Source organism: Festucalex cinctus, chromosome 10 (assembly GCF_051991245.1).
Source record: "Festucalex cinctus isolate MCC-2025b chromosome 10, RoL_Fcin_1.0, whole genome shotgun sequence".
Lineage (NCBI taxonomy): Eukaryota > Metazoa > Chordata > Actinopteri > Syngnathiformes > Syngnathidae > Festucalex > Festucalex cinctus.
In genome coordinates, this window is record NC_135420.1 from 14,654,940 (window position 1) to 14,674,418 (window position 19,479).

Consider the following 19,479-nt stretch of genomic DNA (forward strand, 5'->3'; position numbering starts at 1 on the left):
CTGAAATCAGAAGTTATATAATGCCTCTAATGATTATTCGATTATTAAAATATGTCGATTATTTTTGATAATCGGTTGTCATTTAGTGAATTAATTTTGACCTCTCTCATCTCATCTTTGGAGTGTATTCAATTGAACATAGTTGATCAATCAACTTTCAATCAACTTTATTTATATAGCACCTTTCATACATTTAAAATGCAACTCAAAGTGCTGGACATCCATAATGCAATAAAATAAAAGAAAGAAAAAGCCCCCCCCATCCCCATGATCGTACCCACAGACACACCCAAAACCCAACAAACACATGAAAACCACAACATGGCGGGGCACAGATGTACCCTGTAAGGAAAGGCACCCAGGAGGAGTTCATCCACAGTGAGATGGATGAAGACCAAGCATCCCTCTCACTGTGGAGGCTCCCCCATGAGAAAACACTGGAGCTAAAAATTTTATAACTACCAAATAAAAACATTTAAACACTAAAAGAAAACGGTTAAACACGATAGAAAAAATAAATAAATAAAAACAAAGCTACAAGACAATATAGATTAAAAATTAAATAAATAAAAGGGGATAAAAAAATAAAAATAATAATAAATAAAATAAAATAAAATAAAAATAAAAAAGGTCAATCAAATGCCAAACTAAAAAAGTAAGTCTTAAGCCTCCTCTTAAAAACATAAATATTCTCTGCAGACCTGATGCTCTCTGGCAGGCCATTCCATAGGTGAGGACCATAGTGGCTAAAGGCAGCTTCACCATGTGTCTTGGTCCTCACCCTTGGAATAGTTAAAAGGCCGCTGCCAGAAGACCTCAGAGGCCGCGAGGGGTAATAGGGTAAAAGCAAGTCAGATAAATAAGATGGGCCAAGACCGTTAAGACATTTAAAAACTAATAAAAGCACCTTAAAATCAATCCTGAAACGCACGGGGAGCCAATGCAGCGATTTTAAAACTGGTGTAATGTGCTCCCGCCCTCCGGTCCCCGTCAGCACACGTGCAGCTGAGTTCTGAAGGAGCTGTAGGACTGAAATATTCTTTTTGGGAAGACCAGAGAGCAGGGAATTACAATAATCTAAACGACAAGAAATAAAAGCATGCATCAGCACCTCCGTGTTGGCCGTGTTGATCATAATTTGAGAATCATTATGCAATATTGTTTTAATTACGTTTACACAACATCCCAAATTCATTGGAATTGAGGTTTATATATCAATAACTTTGAGTATGTTTAACTCTAATACATTACGAACAATTTAATATTATATAGTTTAACTCATTGCTCACATAATTGTTTGCAGCTGGCCTTTAATTCCCGTTCTACTGTAGTCTCATGATTGACAATGACTCAGCTTTTTTTTTTTGTATTTCTTGTGTCTAAAGCAATTGCAAAATTTGCAGAATAGAAAAAAAAAAAAGTCCTGTGGGCTCAGACAATATGGCGCCGACCAGGCCCGTTCACCAAGTAAGGCGATTGCTGACGTACGGGCCAAGAAAAACACAAAGGGCCTTTGCAAACTGTTGCTTGATGTCCTAATCCGTGCCCCTCAACCCTTCTGCAAACAGGATTCCATCTTTTTACTTGTGACGCCGTGTGTTTTCATTTGACACCCGATCTTGAAAGGGGCAAGAGGAGGCCCAGAGATAGATATGCTAACTCAGCATTTATGATGAAATCAGTCTGCGTCAAACGCATACAAAACCGGACCAAGCGCATGAAGCACTGCAATAAACGACTCACTCGAATAGTTCAGTAACCAGATATACTATAAAAGAAAATCAGACTAGTTCCACCTGTTGTGTTCATTAGACAAAAATGTTAATGATGAGTATAAAAAATAAAAAATAAAAAAAACTTTATTAGTACGATTTTTTTTTATTTTTTTTTACAAAAATAACTCAGCAAATATCTCATTAAAATGTCTTGTAGGTTTTTTTGTTTTTTTTAAGACTTGAGGTGTTAATTAATTTTGACTTTGCATCCACCCACCACTTGTTTGCAAAAATGTCATAATTGCTAAAAATATTCCAACCACCAGCGACTGCTTCAGCGCACTTCATTTGTTTTTGACAGTCATTCAAGGAAACATAACAGGGAGGAGTACAAATGTGCTTCATAAAGTTTATCTAATCATTGTATTGTTCTATAATCAAACTTCAGGAAAGTGCTCATTTAAAATGTGCTTGAGCACTGCTGGTGTCATGAAGCTCAGTATCAGGCAAATGATGGAGAGGACTATGGAGCGCTGTCATCTAGTCTGCTTCTTAATCACCCTTTCCCTATTTTATAGTCTTGATAGCCCTAAACAGACCATTAGTAAGGCATTAAACTAATGGCAGTATGGAATGAGTTATTGCACTGCAATACTAGTGTAGCTCATTCTAGTAGAGACAAATTCTTTGTGTTTTTACATACTTGCCAATAAAGATGATTCAGATTAAATGCAATCAAATGGTTCATTTTGTTAGTAGGGCGTGAAATAAATTTCGAATTCCCACAAAGCAGACGTTACTGTAGCCAGGAAATGACAATTCCGAGCTTATGTCACAAGTCAAAATGGCGGTCTTACTCAGTGAAAGGATCATTGTAAATTCGATTTGTGTGGATTATTTTTATTTTAAAATGTGATGAAATTGTTAACCTACTTGTCGCCCACTTATCCTTATTTTATTCAAATAAAATCAGTATTGAAACAAGGAAATTACATTGTATAAATATTGTGTGTCGAAGCGACACGAGCAACAACTCTCTCACGTTTGCCTTCTGTATCTTACTACGATGCAGATGGATTGTACATCGTGTAGCATGTTTCGCTATAGCGCCCCCAGGACTGGCGGGCCAGCATAACAAATGGTCTCATATCTTTGATATTGATAGATTTTATTTTATTGTAATGTTCTGCAAAGGTTATAACAAGCAATAACTCACGCTAAGCAGAAACGTTGCCAAGCCATTACAACTGTGTTTTGAACGGAATGTTGATTTGGTTCATTTTGTTCTCGTAGTCCTTGTCAAATTCTGCTGACTGGTCAGGGGTAAAATGATTTTTCCAATCAGCAACTTCTCCTGTTGAGGATAAAACAGACACACTAGTTTGTTAAATTATGTTGACAAATATTAATTAAAATTTATTTCAAGTGTTAAAATTGTAGAATGAAGAACTGTGATGGAAATGGCCCGTGATAGGAAAGATCCCCATCCCCGTTTAAGAGAGCTTGAAGAAAAAAGATGGTTATTGTTTCAATGCTCTTGTAAAATTTGGTTTAAATATTTACAGTAGCTTTATTGAGGTTTTATGGCTACAAAAAAAAAAAAAAAAAAAGTTGAATGACCTTTTCTCATGAAGCTGGAGATAGAAGTAAAAATCTCTATGGGAACGAAGGTGTAATTCGTCATTGGATTTTCCTTCTTCTTCCGTCCTTGTTCTTGAAGGTGGTGTGGGCCACAATGCCGTTGATGATGTCATCAGAAAGGGACAAGTCCAGGTATCTCATGATTCGCGTCACTTCACGCCATGGATTCTGGGTGGGCGGGCAAAGTGAACAAAACAGAGACAATTTTGCACACATAATTACTGTATTGTTTATGTCAAGGCTTGTAAGACGTTCACGGTTTCCTTCCATCCACAACCTGTAAATTCCTGGCAAGCATAAATACCAATTTAGCACTTTACTTGATTAGGGTGACCAGATTTTCTAAATTAAAATTATTTAACAAATTTAATTGCTGGTCAATCTGGTGGTTGTTTTATCGCTTTAGCTAATGCTAACTTGGTTGACAGTTCAACAGCACTAAACAAGTCAACGCACTTGCCATTATTCAACCTTTTTTTGCTCTGTCCCGGCATCCATTGGAAGCTGGCTGTGTCGTTTACCTCACACCTGTCCCACATTGGAAATATACCACCAGAAAAGATCTGCTTGCACTGGGTCTGACCGGCGATCGCAGCATTAGAATTTGTAGGACTACATGTCCCATGACTCTTAGACACAAAAGCAGTTGGGAGAGGTCACTACCTCTTTTCTCGCTCCTCCCAGTAACCTTTCACATGATCGTACCAGGAGCCATATCCCACTGCAGAGACTTCATTGTACTTACATTCTGCATGCATGAACTTTTGGATGTAGCCCTCCCAGGACCCAGGGACGGGGCTGGTCATATTCATTTGATTAAAGTAGTAGAAGCTCACCAGGGTGTCCTTAGCATTGCGCGCAATGTAGATTCTCTTTAAAAACATCACATTCATAAATCATCAGGCACCAGTCTATAATTGCCATCCATGCTGGTGCATGGCCCCATCAACTTACTTTGTATTCGTTTTCCCCAAACCCAGCTGGAAGCAGCTGAAGTGGCAGATGTGTCTTAATGACTCTTAGGTGATCCAATTTCTTCAGGATTTCAATACCTGATGATTACAGAAAAAACATGCTCGTGACAGGAGATATGGCCGTGTCCTACATCCACTTTAATTTGAATCTAAAGTGTCACTGTCTATTTAAGCCAAACCGAGAAGTGTGTGTTTGTCGGATTATTACCTCGGTTCCTCTGTGCATCTCCACAGCCCAAGGGGACTTGGCGTCTCATCTCGTCAAGTTTGTTCTACGCCTCTTGATGTTATGCGAATAAAGAGTTAAAATCTTATTTGCGTCTGCGCTTTTGGGATCCAACCTCAGAACATAACAATATGGTGCCCAAAGCACTTTACAATGCCTCACATTTACCCATGCACGCGCACATTCACACCAGTGGTCGGCTGCTGCCATGCAGGGTGCTGCCAGGTCCACTGCGAGCAAATCAGGTTGTGCTTGTTTAGTGTGATGGCAAAAGTGGATACGAATCTCCCATATAGTGGAAGAGCATTTAATCCATCTGCCTCTTATACATCACTGTCATAGGTGGATGGAGATATCGTTTGGAATAAATAATTTTTGAACCGGTTACATGAAACTGAATAATTTCACACTGCAGACCTCATGATCTCTCGCCACATTAACATGCCGTGACACAGTGGTTGGGAATCACTGGCCTAGAGTGACTTGCAAAATACAGGATGTAACCCAACACCCTAAAAGTGCAACAATAAAGCAATATTGTTGCACCATGAGAGGCATCTTGTAACTATTAAAAACAATCTCAGAGATAACATTTTTCATGCTTTTTTTTTTTTAATTGAATCCCAAATGTGCATTTATAATTCAATTAGTTGCATAAGAATGAGATTTTTTTTATCATTTGGACTGGCAGACAGCCTGGTTACAAGACACACCATTCTGAGGGATTATACAAGAGGCATAGGTGCGTAGGTCAAACGGTTTGGGGTTGCTTGGCCACTCTTGCAAGGGGAACATCTCTCCATTCTGTGGTTTTGTGTTTGGTTCACTCCACTGTGAATTTCCTTCTTCAAAATCCCACTAGAAAATAAGGAGATGTCCATATAAAATCACTGAGAATCGGCATAGAGTGAATGACTGTCAAACATACATTTTGTATCCAACTCTCAACCAATAATAGAGATGTTCTTAATACAGGTGCCACCTCTATGCAAAATTTGACTGAAATCAATCAATTTTTGTATCCTGTAGCGTTAACTAACAAAACAACCAACAAACTGTAACTTTGCCTTATCAGTCTGCTTCTTTGATATCTTTAGCAGTTACAGGAATACTTTTGCTTGTTTTAACTCAATTTTAAATCAATGTAACATCTTCTGAGATGAATTGCAGTCACTCAGTTTCAAATCAACCTATTAAGATCATTTGAATAAACCAAAATGATTCACAAACCAAGGTGTCCTCAAAACAATACCATAAGCATAAAATTAACTTTTCTACATGAAAGTTGAACTAAAATACAGGAAAAGCTCGACATCAATTCATTTGCTAGATCAGGGGTGTCCAAACTTTTTAATTTGAGGGCCACATACAGAAAATCAGAAGGACGCAAGGGCCACATAATGTTAGGAAGAGAAATTGTGTTTAGTCCTAAAAATTGTACAAATAATTTATTTGTGCTTTTGCATATTAAGAAAAATGCTAAAGTATATAAACCCATTTATTTGGAATATGGTAGTAGGGTTGTTATAGTTTTGGAATTTTTCATTTTAGTTAGTTTTTATTAGCATTCAGGGTGGTTCCGTTATTAATTTAGTTCTTTAAAAATGCTTAGTTTTAGTTTAGTTTGTTAGTTTCAGTATTAGTATTAGTTGTTGTTTTTTTTTTAAACGTGTATTACTTGTGCGCAATATTTAAAAAACACCATGGGAGAACGTCATCTGAAGATGCTTTTCTATTGGCTGCTGCTAGATGACATCACTTCTGTGTGACATACTTTCAAACGTCATTATTACGGGTTATATCAAAATAAATCTACTAAAAATCACATTTAAAATCATCCCCAAAGGCTCATGCATTAAATTAATTACCAAAGACTAAAATGAAGGACATTTGCTATAATTATAGTTAGTTTTAGTTAGTTTTGTAAACATAAAATGTAGTTTCAGTTAGTTTTCGTTTTTTAAAGAGCATTTTCGTTTTTATTTTATTTTGGTAAAAATATTGTTTTTTGGATTTTAGGTTTTTCATTAGTTTTAGATGAATAAAATAACCTTTAATGACACCTGTTTGTCAATACCCTCCCTTCTTACTTTGACCATCTCCAAACATTTTTGCTTTGTTTATTTTATTTGAGTCAAATGCCATTTTTAGCATATGTCGCGGGCCACTGAAAAATGGATGGCGGGCCGCAAATGGCCCCTGGTCTGTAGTTTGGACACCACTGTGTTAGTTGCGAGGGTGTATGCTCAAAAGTGATTTGCAACCACCTGCTAGCATAAAAGCGCTATATGGACACTCGCTATCACAATGCTTTAGCACTCAAGTTGGCACTTATTAGCTTCCTGGTAAATCCTTCTTGTTTAAAAACAAACAAACAAAAAAACACTAATAAAAATATTTATTATAGACAGTTTTAAGTAAAAAAAAAATTTCTCCCCCAGGCTACCGGTATATGTCGCTCCGGAGTCTCAGCAATTTCTCATGCAGGAGGAAAAACAAACTGAAAAACAAGACAACAGTATCGCACGGACTCATACCATTGTCATTGTGACCAAAGGTGGAATCCTGGTCGCTTTTTGCACCTTTTGGTAGTGTAAATAGCAGATCCGTGCATGCCTGCACGCTATGCTAGTGAACTACTTTTCAAGTTGTAACAGTATAAATCGCATGAATGACCAAAAATTGTGACTTACTGTCAGGGCCGGCGCTAGCCATTTTGGTGCCCTAAGCATAAATGTTTTGTGGTGCCCCCCGCACTCCGTCCGCACACCCCATCACCCCTCCCCTGGTAGAAATGAACAATATCTGAGTATTTGTCAGTTTTGCTTTATTAAACAAAATAACTTGTAAGTAGGGCTGGGTTTGAAATATCGATATATCGCTATCATATCGATACACCTGTTCATATCCCAATATCGATACATAAAACCATGTATCAATATATCGACCCCCCCCATTTTTGTCAATTTATTTACACAGCCTGTGCTGTGGTTGTAATTTATTTAAATTATTATTTATTGTTTTTATAAGGCCATGTTAAATGAAACAGATTAACGTAACTGCAATGGATTCAATTCCTAATGTAAATATTCATATTCTTAATAATACATTAAATTAGAGCAAGAAGTTTCTACTCTTTGCAGCATTGGTACTTTTGACTGTCTAAAATATGTGCTGCATGAATTTCTCAACTGAATCGAAAATCGTTGTGAATTATGAATTGAATCGGGCCTTTGTGAATCGAATTAAATCGATTCTGGAAATCTGAATCGATACCCAGCCCTACTTCTAAGTGTCAATATTGAAGTTTTAAAAATGTTCACAAAAATAAGTGATAAATAGTAAGTCTTAATAAAACTAACAATGACACCAAATACTCAAATAAATAAAGCTAAATGAATTAAAATAAAACTCAATGCCACTACTATTAACAAATGAACATCTGGAAATAAACAAAGTGCAAGCAAGTTAGTAAAGGCCCTACAGAGGCACATGTCTCCATTTCATGAGCATCATCTCATTGTTTTTTCTTTTCCGCCGATTGAAGCATAAAGTATACCCCACCCCCCTCCCCCTTTCCCTAGTAGTTTGTTTCGTTGGAGCAAAAGTGCACCCCGCTACCCTCCCCCTTTCCCTAGTAGTTTGCTCGGAGCAAAAGTGCACCCCTCAGCCCTCCCCCTTTCCCTAATAGGAACAAACTACTAGGGGAGGCGGGGCACCAACGTAGACCAGCGATACCGCTCGTCGAGTAAATAATGCTACGTTATTTTTTGTATTTATTAACATGCTTTACAATATTTTATATTTATTTTATATATTAGACACTGATATTCTAATTACTAATATGATTATTTTTACGGGCTTGATTTGTTTTTTGGTGCCCCCTTAGGCAGTTGGTGCCCTACGCGCACAGTGCGTGGTAAGCGTATGCGGAGCGCCGTGTCTGCTTACTGTCTCAAAAACACAGTATTAATTTCATTTTACTAGACAACAAACTCCATCCTTAGAAGAAGAAAAAACATCTCCCAAAATAGACGAGATTGCTGGTCCCCTATAGAAAGCGGCAATCGTTTTCCTATGCAGACGTGCCCTGCCCAGCATTGGGCTTTAATCAACAATCTGTCACAGGAGAACAATTGGGCAGCACATAAAACGTCAAACATTTCCCGGCCTCAAGTCTACTCTCTGGTTCATCATGATGGAGAAACTGCACAATAATGGCACATTCTATGCTAATCTGCTGGAAGAAGTGAGTCAGAGGTATTAGCAATATATTGAGTACTCACAAATGTTAACTTCAAAAGTATTGTACCCTTGCATTGCTTGGAATGCATTTTAGTAGGCCAACTGCGACTCAATGTCTCATATGGAAGATTCCGCATAAAAATTATTTAATACAATCTGTGTAATTATAAAAATAATCCTGTGTGTCATTTATTGAATCATAGTCCTATAAAAGAGTAAGGAGACACACCCAACAATAGAACACAAACAATATTTGTTAGGGAGCAGAGGTTAGTTGTGGCGAAAGGTCTGTAAAGATACATGACTATTTATTTTATATGATCCTCTGAATTGTTTCATACAACTTATCACAAACACATTTGCTTCTTCCAGTAAAGTGGGACGAGCATCAAATAAAATCCATTCCATAAAGCTGCTTGACTTTTGCTTTGTTCAGATTTTTTAACAAGTGAGTGAAAAAAAATAAGTTCCAGAGTCAAACTTTTGCCATAAAACCTTCTGGAATCTGTACAGGCATTTTTAAAAGTAGGGATGGGCTAATAGGCTAACAATAGCCCTACTACATTAGTGGGCCAATAACCGGCCTTGTTTCAAGGAATTCGTCCTCGCAACATTTCATGATCAGCAACTAAAGCCATACTTGTCTGTGAGATGGCCACGTAGATGTACATTGCACAACCACATATTTTGATTGCATCTTTTTCTGGCCACTGGATTATGAGTTTGACTTTATTTATAATTCACTTTGTATGTAATACATAAAATATGTATTTATAAAGAAATGCAAAAAAAAAAAAAGATAATAGAAAATTGCTATTAATTTCATGCAACTTTAAGGAAAAAATTATATTAATTTATATTGGCAACTGTGACTACTCAAGAGTTGAGTACTTGTCTATAAAAAAATAAAATAAAATAAATAAAAATAAAAAAAAATAAAAAAAGAAAGACGAACCAAAACGGATGAACTGTTAATCATTTGATACTGACCTGAGGCCAAGTAAGGTACAAAGAGGTCTTGTGTGGCATCATGCATGACGGTAGTGAGAAATTTAGTAGCGTTTCCACCCCAAAGAATGTCCCTGCAATTGGCTGGTAACCAGTTCAGGGTGTACCCTGCCTCCTGCCTGAAGCCAACTGGGATAGGCTCCAGCAACCCCGTGACACTTGTGAGGAGTAAGCGGTTAAGAAAATGGATGGATGGATGGATGGATGGATGGATGGATGTCGATTTGCCAATGGTACGACACAGTGGTTCTATCATCCACAGTTTTGTGAAGACATGATTAACACACATTATAGGTTCTCGCTGTATGCATCTCACTCTTGCTGACCGCTTGTCTCGTGGTAATGACCTTTAATAAGTAGATGACTCACTTCCTAATAGTCATGTGAAAGTCTGAATGTTAGTTTCTAACACATTGCAAAGCAGCTACACAACATTATACCATCTAAGGACATATAATGCATGAGCTTGAATTGCCATTTTAGTAGGTATTAATTCAACTATATGTTTATCACCATTCTTGTAAGATGTACTATATAATACTACAACCATAATAATAATAATAATAATAATAAATTATTATTATCATCATTATTATTATTTTGTATCATTATTATCATCATCATCATCATCATCATCTAAACTTCTCAGTCAAAACTGTATTTACATCTGTTGGGTGTAAACGTTTAGAGTACTCAGGCGCCATCTAGTGGCGTTTCCTCAGTATTAGCTTGCGCTTACAATATTATACTGCACTGGTACCCACGATGAGAAATGTCATAATAGTGATTATAACGGATAATGAATGAATATTACTCAGTCAGTCCTACCCACCTCTAGATCAGAACTGACAATTGAAGAGTCACATGATGCATCACAACCATCAACTTGTACCATTGGGCCTGTCCTGCTTAGAACCTGGTTGTCCACCTTCGCACACCCTGTCGCCTCACTGGGGTACATCTGTCAAAAATATAGTATGATATGCAGTACATTTCTTTACACACTGAAAAGTCAGTTTTTATTTAGAAATGGATATGAGGTAATGTGAAGTCAGACACTATGTTTGATTTCTGTTGCAATATTGCTTACTTGTTTTGTGGTATCAATGCTAACGTCCATGTAGCGGCCCATCTCGTTCAAATGGAAGTTTTTGCCCTTTAAAGAAAGGCATCATTATGTCTTACGACAAAAGCAACACCTGTACATTAAACGGAGAAAGGTTTGATATGAAGGATCTTCAAAAGGACCTCCTGAAGAAAAAGGGACCTACTTGTTTCCCACGATGCTTCACGACACCTTTGTCTTTGGATGAGTCACCCAGGAGGCTCTCCATTTCGAGAGAGAAACTCATAAGCTGCTGCCTGGTTCTCATGTGACACAGGTGGATGATTATAGTCTGACGTGTGTCAAAGGTCAACTACAGCAGGATCGTGACCATGGATGAATTATACAGCACTGTGTGTTTTGTAAATTTTAGATTAGAATTATTTTTGGATTAACAGGATACAAGAAGATCTAGCAAGGCCCCACAGACCGCAGACAGCAGCCAAGGCATGACCCTGAGCAGGAAGCTGACCCGAGTGACGTAATGAAGTATGGCAGCAGCATAAAAGGAAGAAGCCAGCAAGGTCAGCACTCCAATAAAAATGTAAGATCTTGACAGTGTCTTCCCTCTGCGCTGCATGTGGCAGACAAAAAAACAAACAAAACAAAAAACTTGAAAGCTATTTGCTGACTGGAGACAAGAACAAGAATATGATTACTTACAACTCTGTAAAGTTTGGGGAACTTGGATGTCGAGGTGATGACAAAAGACAACAGGCCAAGGATGTATCCCAAGATTTCAGTGTTGTCCTAGTACAATATCCAGGTGTTAGAAAAGGGAGTCCGGGAACGGCAGACATACATACAAATACAAAATATGTAGACTGTACTAGAGACTCAGCTCCTCTAGGATTCTTTGTATGGCAGTAATATTAGTTGTTAATTGTTTAGTTTGACATTAAAGAGTGGCAACAAACAACTTTAATCCTCTTTTCTGAAGCGTTTTTTTTTTTTTTAACCAACTGTATCTGCCAAACTCCTGCTTGTTTTGATGTGAGGGCGTGAATGTACAAGTATATACAACAATGCCTCCTAGTGGCTATGACAAGTACACGGGAAGACTGCAGAACAACCTGACTGGAATGCGAAGGATTCGTAAATGCTTTTAAATGTGATGACAAGACATCACTCTCTCATCATTGCTCTCATAGTCGGAATCTTACTTGCAGGGCAACAGAAAGCAGCCTCCTCCCTCGGAGGATCCCGTCTGCTGCTGGACTGTGGAGGACGCCTGACTTCAGGAAACCTCCTGTGAGCACCGTCAGGAGACCAACTGCAAGAAGGTGAGCTCTCCTGCGCCTCGTGATCATTCTTTGCCTTCTCTCTGAAGCACAATGCCACATAAAATCCATTCTTTTGTGATGTATTAGTCTAGAGTGTCTTGAATGTTTTCACAATGACTAGTCTAGACATCAATTGTCCAACATAATATTAAAATTTTAATCTTACCTGCTTGCAAGTTCCTGCAAAAACACATTGGAATACAGCAGGAGATAACATTTGCCATATCCAGAGCAGCAGAGATAAACCCCATTAAAACCTGCAGAGAAGTGAGACTTCATATCTAAAATGAGCCTTAAATACCCTAATTGTCATATTTACTTGAATGTGCAGTTGTCTGGACAAAACTGCTCCAGTGAATCCACACACATTTCCAAGGAAACAGTAGAGATAAGTCACAGTTTGTCCAGGATGTCCTCCATAATGTTTGCACCTCTGACCCACAAGACTTGAAAGGTAAAGGCAGGAAAAAGGAATAAGCTACTCCAAATAGAAATCTAGATTAAGTGAAAAAGCAGGCCATCACCATGCTTGTTATCGTCATATTAAAATATTTTTGTTTTGTAGATTGTGTTTGTGTGAGTAAATTAGTGGCAGTAATGTGCACGTTGTAGGCTGTCACTAGTTTAGAAGGTTAAAAAGTGCATTTAATGGACTGTACCTGCATATCTGACACACCCAATATGGTGGACGCGTTGACATATAGTAACCCACTCAATTAGGTATCTATGTACATGTCGATAAATGAACACACCTGTTCAATTTATGTTTTTAAGGGCATTTTTGTAGCGTATTTTACTTATTTAACGCCAATTTAACCAACGTGATCAATTAAATTGATCAATATATACTGACTTGAAGGTTAAACTGAGGGAGGGGTGGGAAGCAGAGAAAGTTTTAATTAAACGCACTCACTGCAGACACGAGATCAGTAGTAGCAGCGAAGATAAGCAAATTAGCCGGAAAGAAAAGCAACTTGGTCCTGCGGTACTACTACTACTAGTAGTAAAGCAAGTAGTGAAAGAAGTGGTGCAAAAGTTGAGGAAACTCGAAGGAAACGAGTTGTGGTCTTCTTTGGTCCAGTCATTATCCTGGCTCGGTGTGGCCATGTCGATACCTGGTCGGACGTTTGCATGCCGTCTAGCGGCGAGAAGAAAGACCGATAATATGGCACGAATATTTATTTGGGGATGGGACTTTGAAAAAAAAAAAAAAAAAAAAAGAGAGGGGCGTGTTGAGTTGACGTAAAACAAATCCAATTCAACTTTTCATTAATTGAAATTTTCCATTTTCGTGATTTCTTAAAAGGCAAGGAAGGGCATCGTTCCTAATTGAGGAATTGTTTTAACGTTTGCCATTACTTCAAATGACAACTTTCCATATTTCAATTAACAATATGAAGTGATTAAAAAGCCACATTGATTTTAACTGGTTTGGTTTCTAAGATTCCTGTGAATTGTGCAGTTGCACCAACATATATGTTGCGACTTGTGAAAATGTAAACATATATAAGACATGACACATACATAATCTCATAATTTTATCCAAAACACTGATTTGGTACATAAATCATATGTCAAAATGTTCTGTACAATAGATATGGGGTGATGCACAGGCTGTATGCTGAAGATTTGTGCCTACTGGTGTATTAAAAATACAGAGTTTATGTTTACTAGTCCTGATTTTAGTGCTCTGGTTTATAACTGAAGGTCCAGTTGATTAAATGTTTTCCATATGTTGACCTACAAACCACAACAGTTCATAGATGACACATGCCATTTAGTTAACGTTAAAGCATATTCATGATTAATTAAAACAGATTATTTTCACCATTAACTAATTAATGGCATAGTTTGAGTGTTTTTCATCCTGTTCAGATTGATCTCCATTTGAGATTAGATCTTCACTTATGAACGATCAGGCATCGAGATGCTTGTTAAGTCGACGGACTTTCTCCTTCTTGTTCCTGTTGCCGTGTTTCTTCCAAGGTTTTCCCACCATGGCCTCAGTTCCAGCTTTCCCAGGAGCCACGATTCCGCTACCTGGTTTGTAGCCCATCACACCCTGGACTCCTTTAGAGAGCGCTCGTACATTCTCCTAAAATATGCACACAGATCCCATTCAAACTCATGTAATGTCTTTAAACCATACTCATAAAATGCTGTTGCTGGTGCAGTTTACCGCATCAAAGAAGTTCTTGTCCACTGTATTTTCAATTCTCTTGACTTTTCCTTTTTTACTGGTCGAAGAGAGGTCACAGTTGTCCAAATCGCTTCTTTGGAATTTACTGTGTTGTGGCTGGAAGTCGTCAGGCTCTATGTGAGGAGGAGGATGGCAGTAGAGAAGTTTTCCCTGTAAAAGAGGCAGTACTGTAACATGAGTAAACTGCTTCCTTCCAATGATGGTTTTGTGGCTTTGAAATAGAACTTAAACTGCCGTTATAAATATGGCACATTTTAAACGTAACTCACATTGACGTAATCCTTCAAGATGTAGCGCGCAGATCTGGGCTGATCAGGCTGACCGTGTGATGTCATGAAGCCTCTCATGTCTGAAAGCAACGAAAACAAATGGTTAGCAATGCACAAAACAGAACAATTGTAAACAGATGAGTCAAAAACTTAAGACCATCTTCTTTGTCTTTGTTGGTTTGGAGAAGAAATACATTCCCCGTGGTTATCAAGTATCCAAGTAAGAGGGTGGGGCAAATGGCAATAGGCTAGATTCCAGGGCTGCTCGTAAAACTGCTGCTATGACAACATTCATGCTAACACAGTCAAACAGGACTCTAGTGCGCTTACTGATCAGTGAAGATGTCAAAGTTGGTCAATTTAATTTCACACCTGTTACCAAAGTTAAGACTTTTGCTTAAGACATCGCCTGTATAGTTAAACAAGGAGTTGTGTTGATGACAGTTTTTGTTTTGCCTATTTCAACTTTTATTATTTCCTGTAAGGAAGTCGTCTTACATCCATACGCCATGAGCAGCTCCTCCGAAGTCGGATGTCTGTCAGGGTCTTCGTCCTCTCGTGGCCTGATGATGTTGATACCATACGTTCCCTCCAGTACATGTCGAGGGATCGTTTGGCAGACTTAACACATTTGTTAAGTTCGTAACACTGTTTTGAGAAGGTGATACTGTGACATGTACGTTTCTCAAGTACTGTGGTAGTGTAAAGGATATGAGGGAGACTGCTGGTACATGGTCTCTCATCTGGTCAATGGGCAGGATCCCACAGCAGATCATATCAGCTTTGGTGGACACAAAGGAGGGCATAACCAGACCAGGGCAGTCACACAAGCACAGCCCTGGCTCCACAAACAGAGTCTGTCAAAAATGAGGCCACACTCACATTAATCACAAATTATTTGACTCAGTGGTGCAAAGTGATAAAAGAGACGGTTGTGGTTTGGACCTGAAAGTGCTTTGTATGTCCAGGAGTTGCAGAGACTGACACTTTTTTGTTTCTTAGAATGGTGTTGATAGTTGAACTCTTCCCCACATTGGGATACCCAACCTGTTGAATGCTTGTTTTGATTTCTGATATACTGTACTGATTTCAAATACAAGGAAGCGACAAGTTGAAAAGATGTACCCACCAGTCCGACAGTAAGTTGCCCCTCTTTACATCTGGGCCCGTCGTGAACCATCTTGAACATCTCCAGCAACTCGTCCTTGTGCAAAAGGCGGGAGGAATTGCGGAAAGGGGTCTCATTCGATTTGCCAACAACATCCTCCTCCTCATCCTCCCACTCATCTTCTGAGGCGGTAAACCACTCCTCCTCCTCGACGGTTATCCTTTCTCGCAGTTCCTCGCTGTTTTCGCTGTCTTCACTCTCCTCATCCTTGCAATCTGCCTTCAAGCTCAACTTTTCATTGTCTGGCTGTTCTCTATCTTCTTGGTCACTCTCTCCAGATTCTGGCTGTTCCATCTCCAAGCCCTGTGGAACACGTAGGAGAATAGTTTATTTCAGTAGTTAAATGACAAAAGAGGCTTTTTTTTAATGTAATCTGTGAGCTGTGATGATCAAAATTACATTAAAAATATAGAAATATTTATTTCAGTGTGTACAGAATCTATACTACAGGAAATTTGTTCTGTATTTTTAAATTGGACTACTGTCATAAATAAATAAATTAATTAATACACTTTCCATGGTATTGATATTTTTTTTTAGATGATTTAGGGCACTTAACTCATTCAATCCCAAAAACGTATAAATAATAAGTTTTCAATACTTTGTCCTGCACTCCCAAAAACTTATTTATACGTTTTTTGGTGGTGTTTTTTTTTTTTTTTTTTTTTTTTTTAATGCTAGCGCATACAGAAAGCTCTGATGCAGTTCCTGATCTGAAGAAGCCGCTTAAAGCGTTAGTAGTTATTACAAAAAACGGCCAGCAGGTCGCAGCAGAATATAAGATCACTCAGGGCCATGTTGCAACAAGCCCTTTTTGCCAGTGTTTTCAACAGGTTTGTGAATAATGGATAAACGTAGCTATGTATTCTAATGGTAACTGCTGCAAAACAGATATAAATGTACTTTTTTTTCCTGATGAAAGAAGAAATTAATATTTCTTTTGGTAGGTTCCATGTTTTTACAGCAATAAAATACATTATTCTGTGGACCTTGCAAAATCAGTCAAAATCCAGTAAAAGAACCGGGAATGAAGGGGGCTGCTTCAGTGAAAATGGCTGTGAGTGAATGAGTTAATAATCTCATAAAAAAAAAAAAAAAAACTTTAACCATGATTAAAAATGACACCGCCAGAATTCTATCTATACTCACTCAAAATGCAAACAAGTATAATAGAGGGTCGTTCTACGTCGGTGTTCTGTTCCTACGGCGATGACATAACTTTGAAACCTTGTCTGTTGGGAACCCCGTAAAGCAAACCTTGTGTACTGTATGTTTGATTTATAATTTGTTTCCAATCCATGCATGCTCACCTTTTCCTCTGCATCCAGCCTGTCGCTTTCGGCGAGGGCGGACCAAAAAACTGCCCTCAGGCCTTCTTTCTCAAAGTGTCTGGCCCACGCTCGCCTCTGCTCCCTGGTCAGCAGGTCTGCCTTATTCATCAGCAGCATGTTCACCTTATTTTCTGACACCTCTTTTACATATAATTCCTTGTAGCATACAATCATAACAATGTAATGAATACCATATAATGGAGACAAAAAGAATACAAATAAAACATTCTTACCAGGTCAGGACATCTGAACAATGACGGGTTTCTGGCATCCACGATCTGAACAACAACGTCACTGCAGGAAGTCACAAAATGACGCTTCAATTTTCAAAGACTGCATTCTGAGATAGACAGGGAAGGTTTTTTATATATATACATATATATACCTCCTCTCAATGACTCTCCACAATTGCCTCCAGAACTCCAGATTCCTCTCAAATGGTGTGAGACACAACTTCTGTTCCTCTTCCAGCCTTAAGAAACAACAGACATTACATTATTGATACACTGATAAATAACAGAAGTTTAAATAGTATGGAGAACATGACTCACTGTGCAAGCTGTCTTCTCCATTCCAGGAAGCTGTCCTTTTCGGTTAACTGCAGTGCCTCAGGGCTGGTGCTTTCATCCCAATGGGGGCTGGGAAAGAAAAGAGAGAAATAAAAATACAATAAAATAAAATGGTACATGCTGATTTGATATGTTATTGTTTTTGTTGTTGTTGTTTTTTAAGTTACCGTCGAGGGATTCTGAGAAAATGCTTGTTGTCTTCATGAAGGTTCTTCAGCCTCTTTCGCTCCTCAGCTGTCAACAAACCTGCTCTAGCTTCAGCTGGTACAAACTTGATGTTGAGTTTCTCTATAATAAATACAAGAAAAATACAAGCTAGAAAGTGTTCTCATAAAAATAAAATTATGTTAAATGATGACATATTAATTGATGACTCACTGCAGCATATTAATGAAATTATGCAATTGATGGTCTTTTTTTTTGTTTGTTTGATTTTTATTCATTACAAGAGGGCATAAGAGGATCACTTACCAGCTACAAACTCTGTTCCTGCTAGTTCTGCAGTAGCCAAAAAGTCATCCATGGAACTCTGTTCAGTCACTGACTGCAGGTTCAACCTTCCCCAGTCATAGCCATCATTCAGCTCACTCGTGTGCAGCTAGAACCATAAAAAAAGTTGCCCAATAACAATTAAATGACCTCCTGGGATACATAATATTCTCATGAGAACATATTGCTACTGTTGCACATATCATCCACAACATTGCACCACAACAGTCCTAATGCTGCACTCAGTTCTCACTGGCAGTCAAGTAAATCTAATATTGAGAGTACTGTGGTGAATATTTTATTTTTGTTACCTCCTTTAGCAACAGGAATATTATATACATCTGTCAGCATGTACTATGCTGCAAACAACATAAACAATATAGTAACTTGAACATCTTGCTTTAAAAATCGTGACTTGTACTGCATTTGCCCAATACTCATAGTAAGAAATACAATGACAAACGTACAAATCAGCCATGATTCTCTGTAGTACGCAACTCTAAAAATTTCTTGAAAGTCACAACAAATGGGGCTTCCTAACTTGAAGAAATTTAACTAAGTGACAACAGTCTGGCCCGATTATGTGGAACGATGTCTTAATTCCCACCGTGTTTGATTACTTAAATGTCATTAAAGAAACCTATCTAAAGACAAATCTGACTCATAAGACATCCCAATTAGATAAAATGTGTGTAAATGCCGTACCCATGTGTCAGCCCTCTTTTTGCTTCGGCCTGTCTGAAATTTCTCTTTTATCAGAGCTCTGCCCAGTGCTGGTCCTCCTCCAGCCTTCTTCTTACCCATTACGCCGCTTACAGAATCACTTCACCCTCCCCAAAAAAATAATTTATCTGACTGTAAAAACACGAGAACCACCACCGACGGACGTACATGTGCAATGGGTTGTTGTCCTAAGAACCGGAAATGGAATATACCAATTCGGTAAAAACTTGACAAAGACAACTTCGATGTTGTACAAGAATAGTATTCTGAGAACTGATGTATTCCTATATGACAAATCAGCTTTTTTTTATCGAAATATAAAATGTATAATTTGTTTTGTAGCCAATCTGTGTTATGCGGCTGTGGAACATTCCAAATATGTGTCCAACTAACAAAGATGTCCTGAAAGGAAACGCGACCATAGCAGATTTGTTCCCCAAGCTGATACAGTTTTTCAAAAACATAGGCTACACAATTTAAAGAACAGTTAGTAAATTAAACGCAAAATATTACATACAGAAACTAGTCTATTT

At 38.1% G+C, this 19,479-nt stretch overlaps 3 protein-coding genes across 6 annotated transcripts in view; all 3 read right to left on the reverse strand.

Annotated features, from left to right (window-relative positions):
* Positions 1-2,956: 2,956 nt before the first annotated feature.
* On the reverse strand, positions 2,957-4,707 carry LOC144027189 (sulfotransferase 1B1-like). The gene is made up of 5 exons (XM_077534519.1): positions 4,539-4,707; positions 4,311-4,408; positions 4,045-4,228; positions 3,336-3,428; positions 2,957-3,069 (listed from the first exon to the last, which is right to left on the reverse strand). Exons 1-5 carry the CDS (start codon positions 4,585-4,587, stop codon positions 2,957-2,959), a joined length of 537 nt encoding a protein of 178 aa, XP_077390645.1. The 5' UTR covers positions 4,588-4,707.
* Positions 4,708-5,162: 455 nt separating this feature from the next.
* Positions 5,163-13,350, reverse strand: tmem44 (transmembrane protein 44). 3 transcript variants are annotated; one of them, XM_077534690.1, is made up of 11 exons: positions 13,111-13,350; positions 12,517-12,643; positions 12,364-12,454; positions 12,078-12,238; positions 11,578-11,664; positions 11,318-11,488; positions 11,081-11,206; positions 10,900-10,965; positions 10,642-10,770; positions 7,250-7,341; positions 5,274-5,414 (listed from the first exon to the last, which is right to left on the reverse strand). In XM_077534690.1, the coding sequence occupies exons 1-10, from the start codon at positions 13,302-13,304 to the stop codon at positions 7,264-7,266; spliced, it is 1,230 nt and encodes a 409-aa protein (XP_077390816.1). In that variant the 5' UTR covers positions 13,305-13,350; the 3' UTR covers positions 5,274-5,414; positions 7,250-7,263. The 3 variants fall into 3 exon arrangements, with proteins under 3 accessions (XP_077390815.1, XP_077390813.1, XP_077390816.1); XM_077534689.1 differs by lacking the exon at positions 7,250-7,341 and having other exon boundaries at positions 5,163-5,414; positions 12,565-12,643; XM_077534687.1 differs by lacking the exon at positions 7,250-7,341 and having other exon boundaries at positions 5,163-5,414.
* A 372-nt stretch (positions 13,351-13,722) lies between these two features.
* lsg1 (large 60S subunit nuclear export GTPase 1) overlaps positions 13,723-19,479 on the reverse strand; it is a 43,784-nt gene continuing 38,027 nt past the window's right edge. Inside the window, exons 1-14 of one of the 2 annotated variants that reach the window (XM_077534569.1) lie at positions 18,929-19,323; positions 18,206-18,332; positions 17,902-18,022; positions 17,717-17,803; positions 17,551-17,637; positions 17,399-17,459; positions 17,145-17,321; positions 15,796-16,137; positions 15,612-15,713; positions 15,380-15,523; positions 15,165-15,288; positions 14,667-14,746; positions 14,377-14,547; positions 13,723-14,292 (exon numbers count right to left, since the gene is read on the reverse strand). In XM_077534569.1, the coding sequence (XP_077390695.1) occupies positions 14,113-14,292; positions 14,377-14,547; positions 14,667-14,746; positions 15,165-15,288; positions 15,380-15,523; positions 15,612-15,713; positions 15,796-16,137; positions 17,145-17,321; positions 17,399-17,459; positions 17,551-17,637; positions 17,717-17,803; positions 17,902-18,022; positions 18,206-18,332; positions 18,929-19,027 (1,902 nt within the window). In that variant the 5' untranslated portion in view covers positions 19,028-19,323 and the 3' untranslated portion in view covers positions 13,723-14,112. Of the gene's footprint in view, positions 14,293-14,376; positions 14,548-14,666; positions 14,747-15,164; positions 15,289-15,379; positions 15,524-15,611; positions 15,714-15,795; positions 16,138-17,144; positions 17,322-17,398; positions 17,460-17,550; positions 17,638-17,716; positions 17,804-17,901; positions 18,023-18,205; positions 18,333-18,928; positions 19,324-19,479 lie in introns of those variants that run through there. The other variant, XM_077534570.1, reaches the window with a different exon arrangement.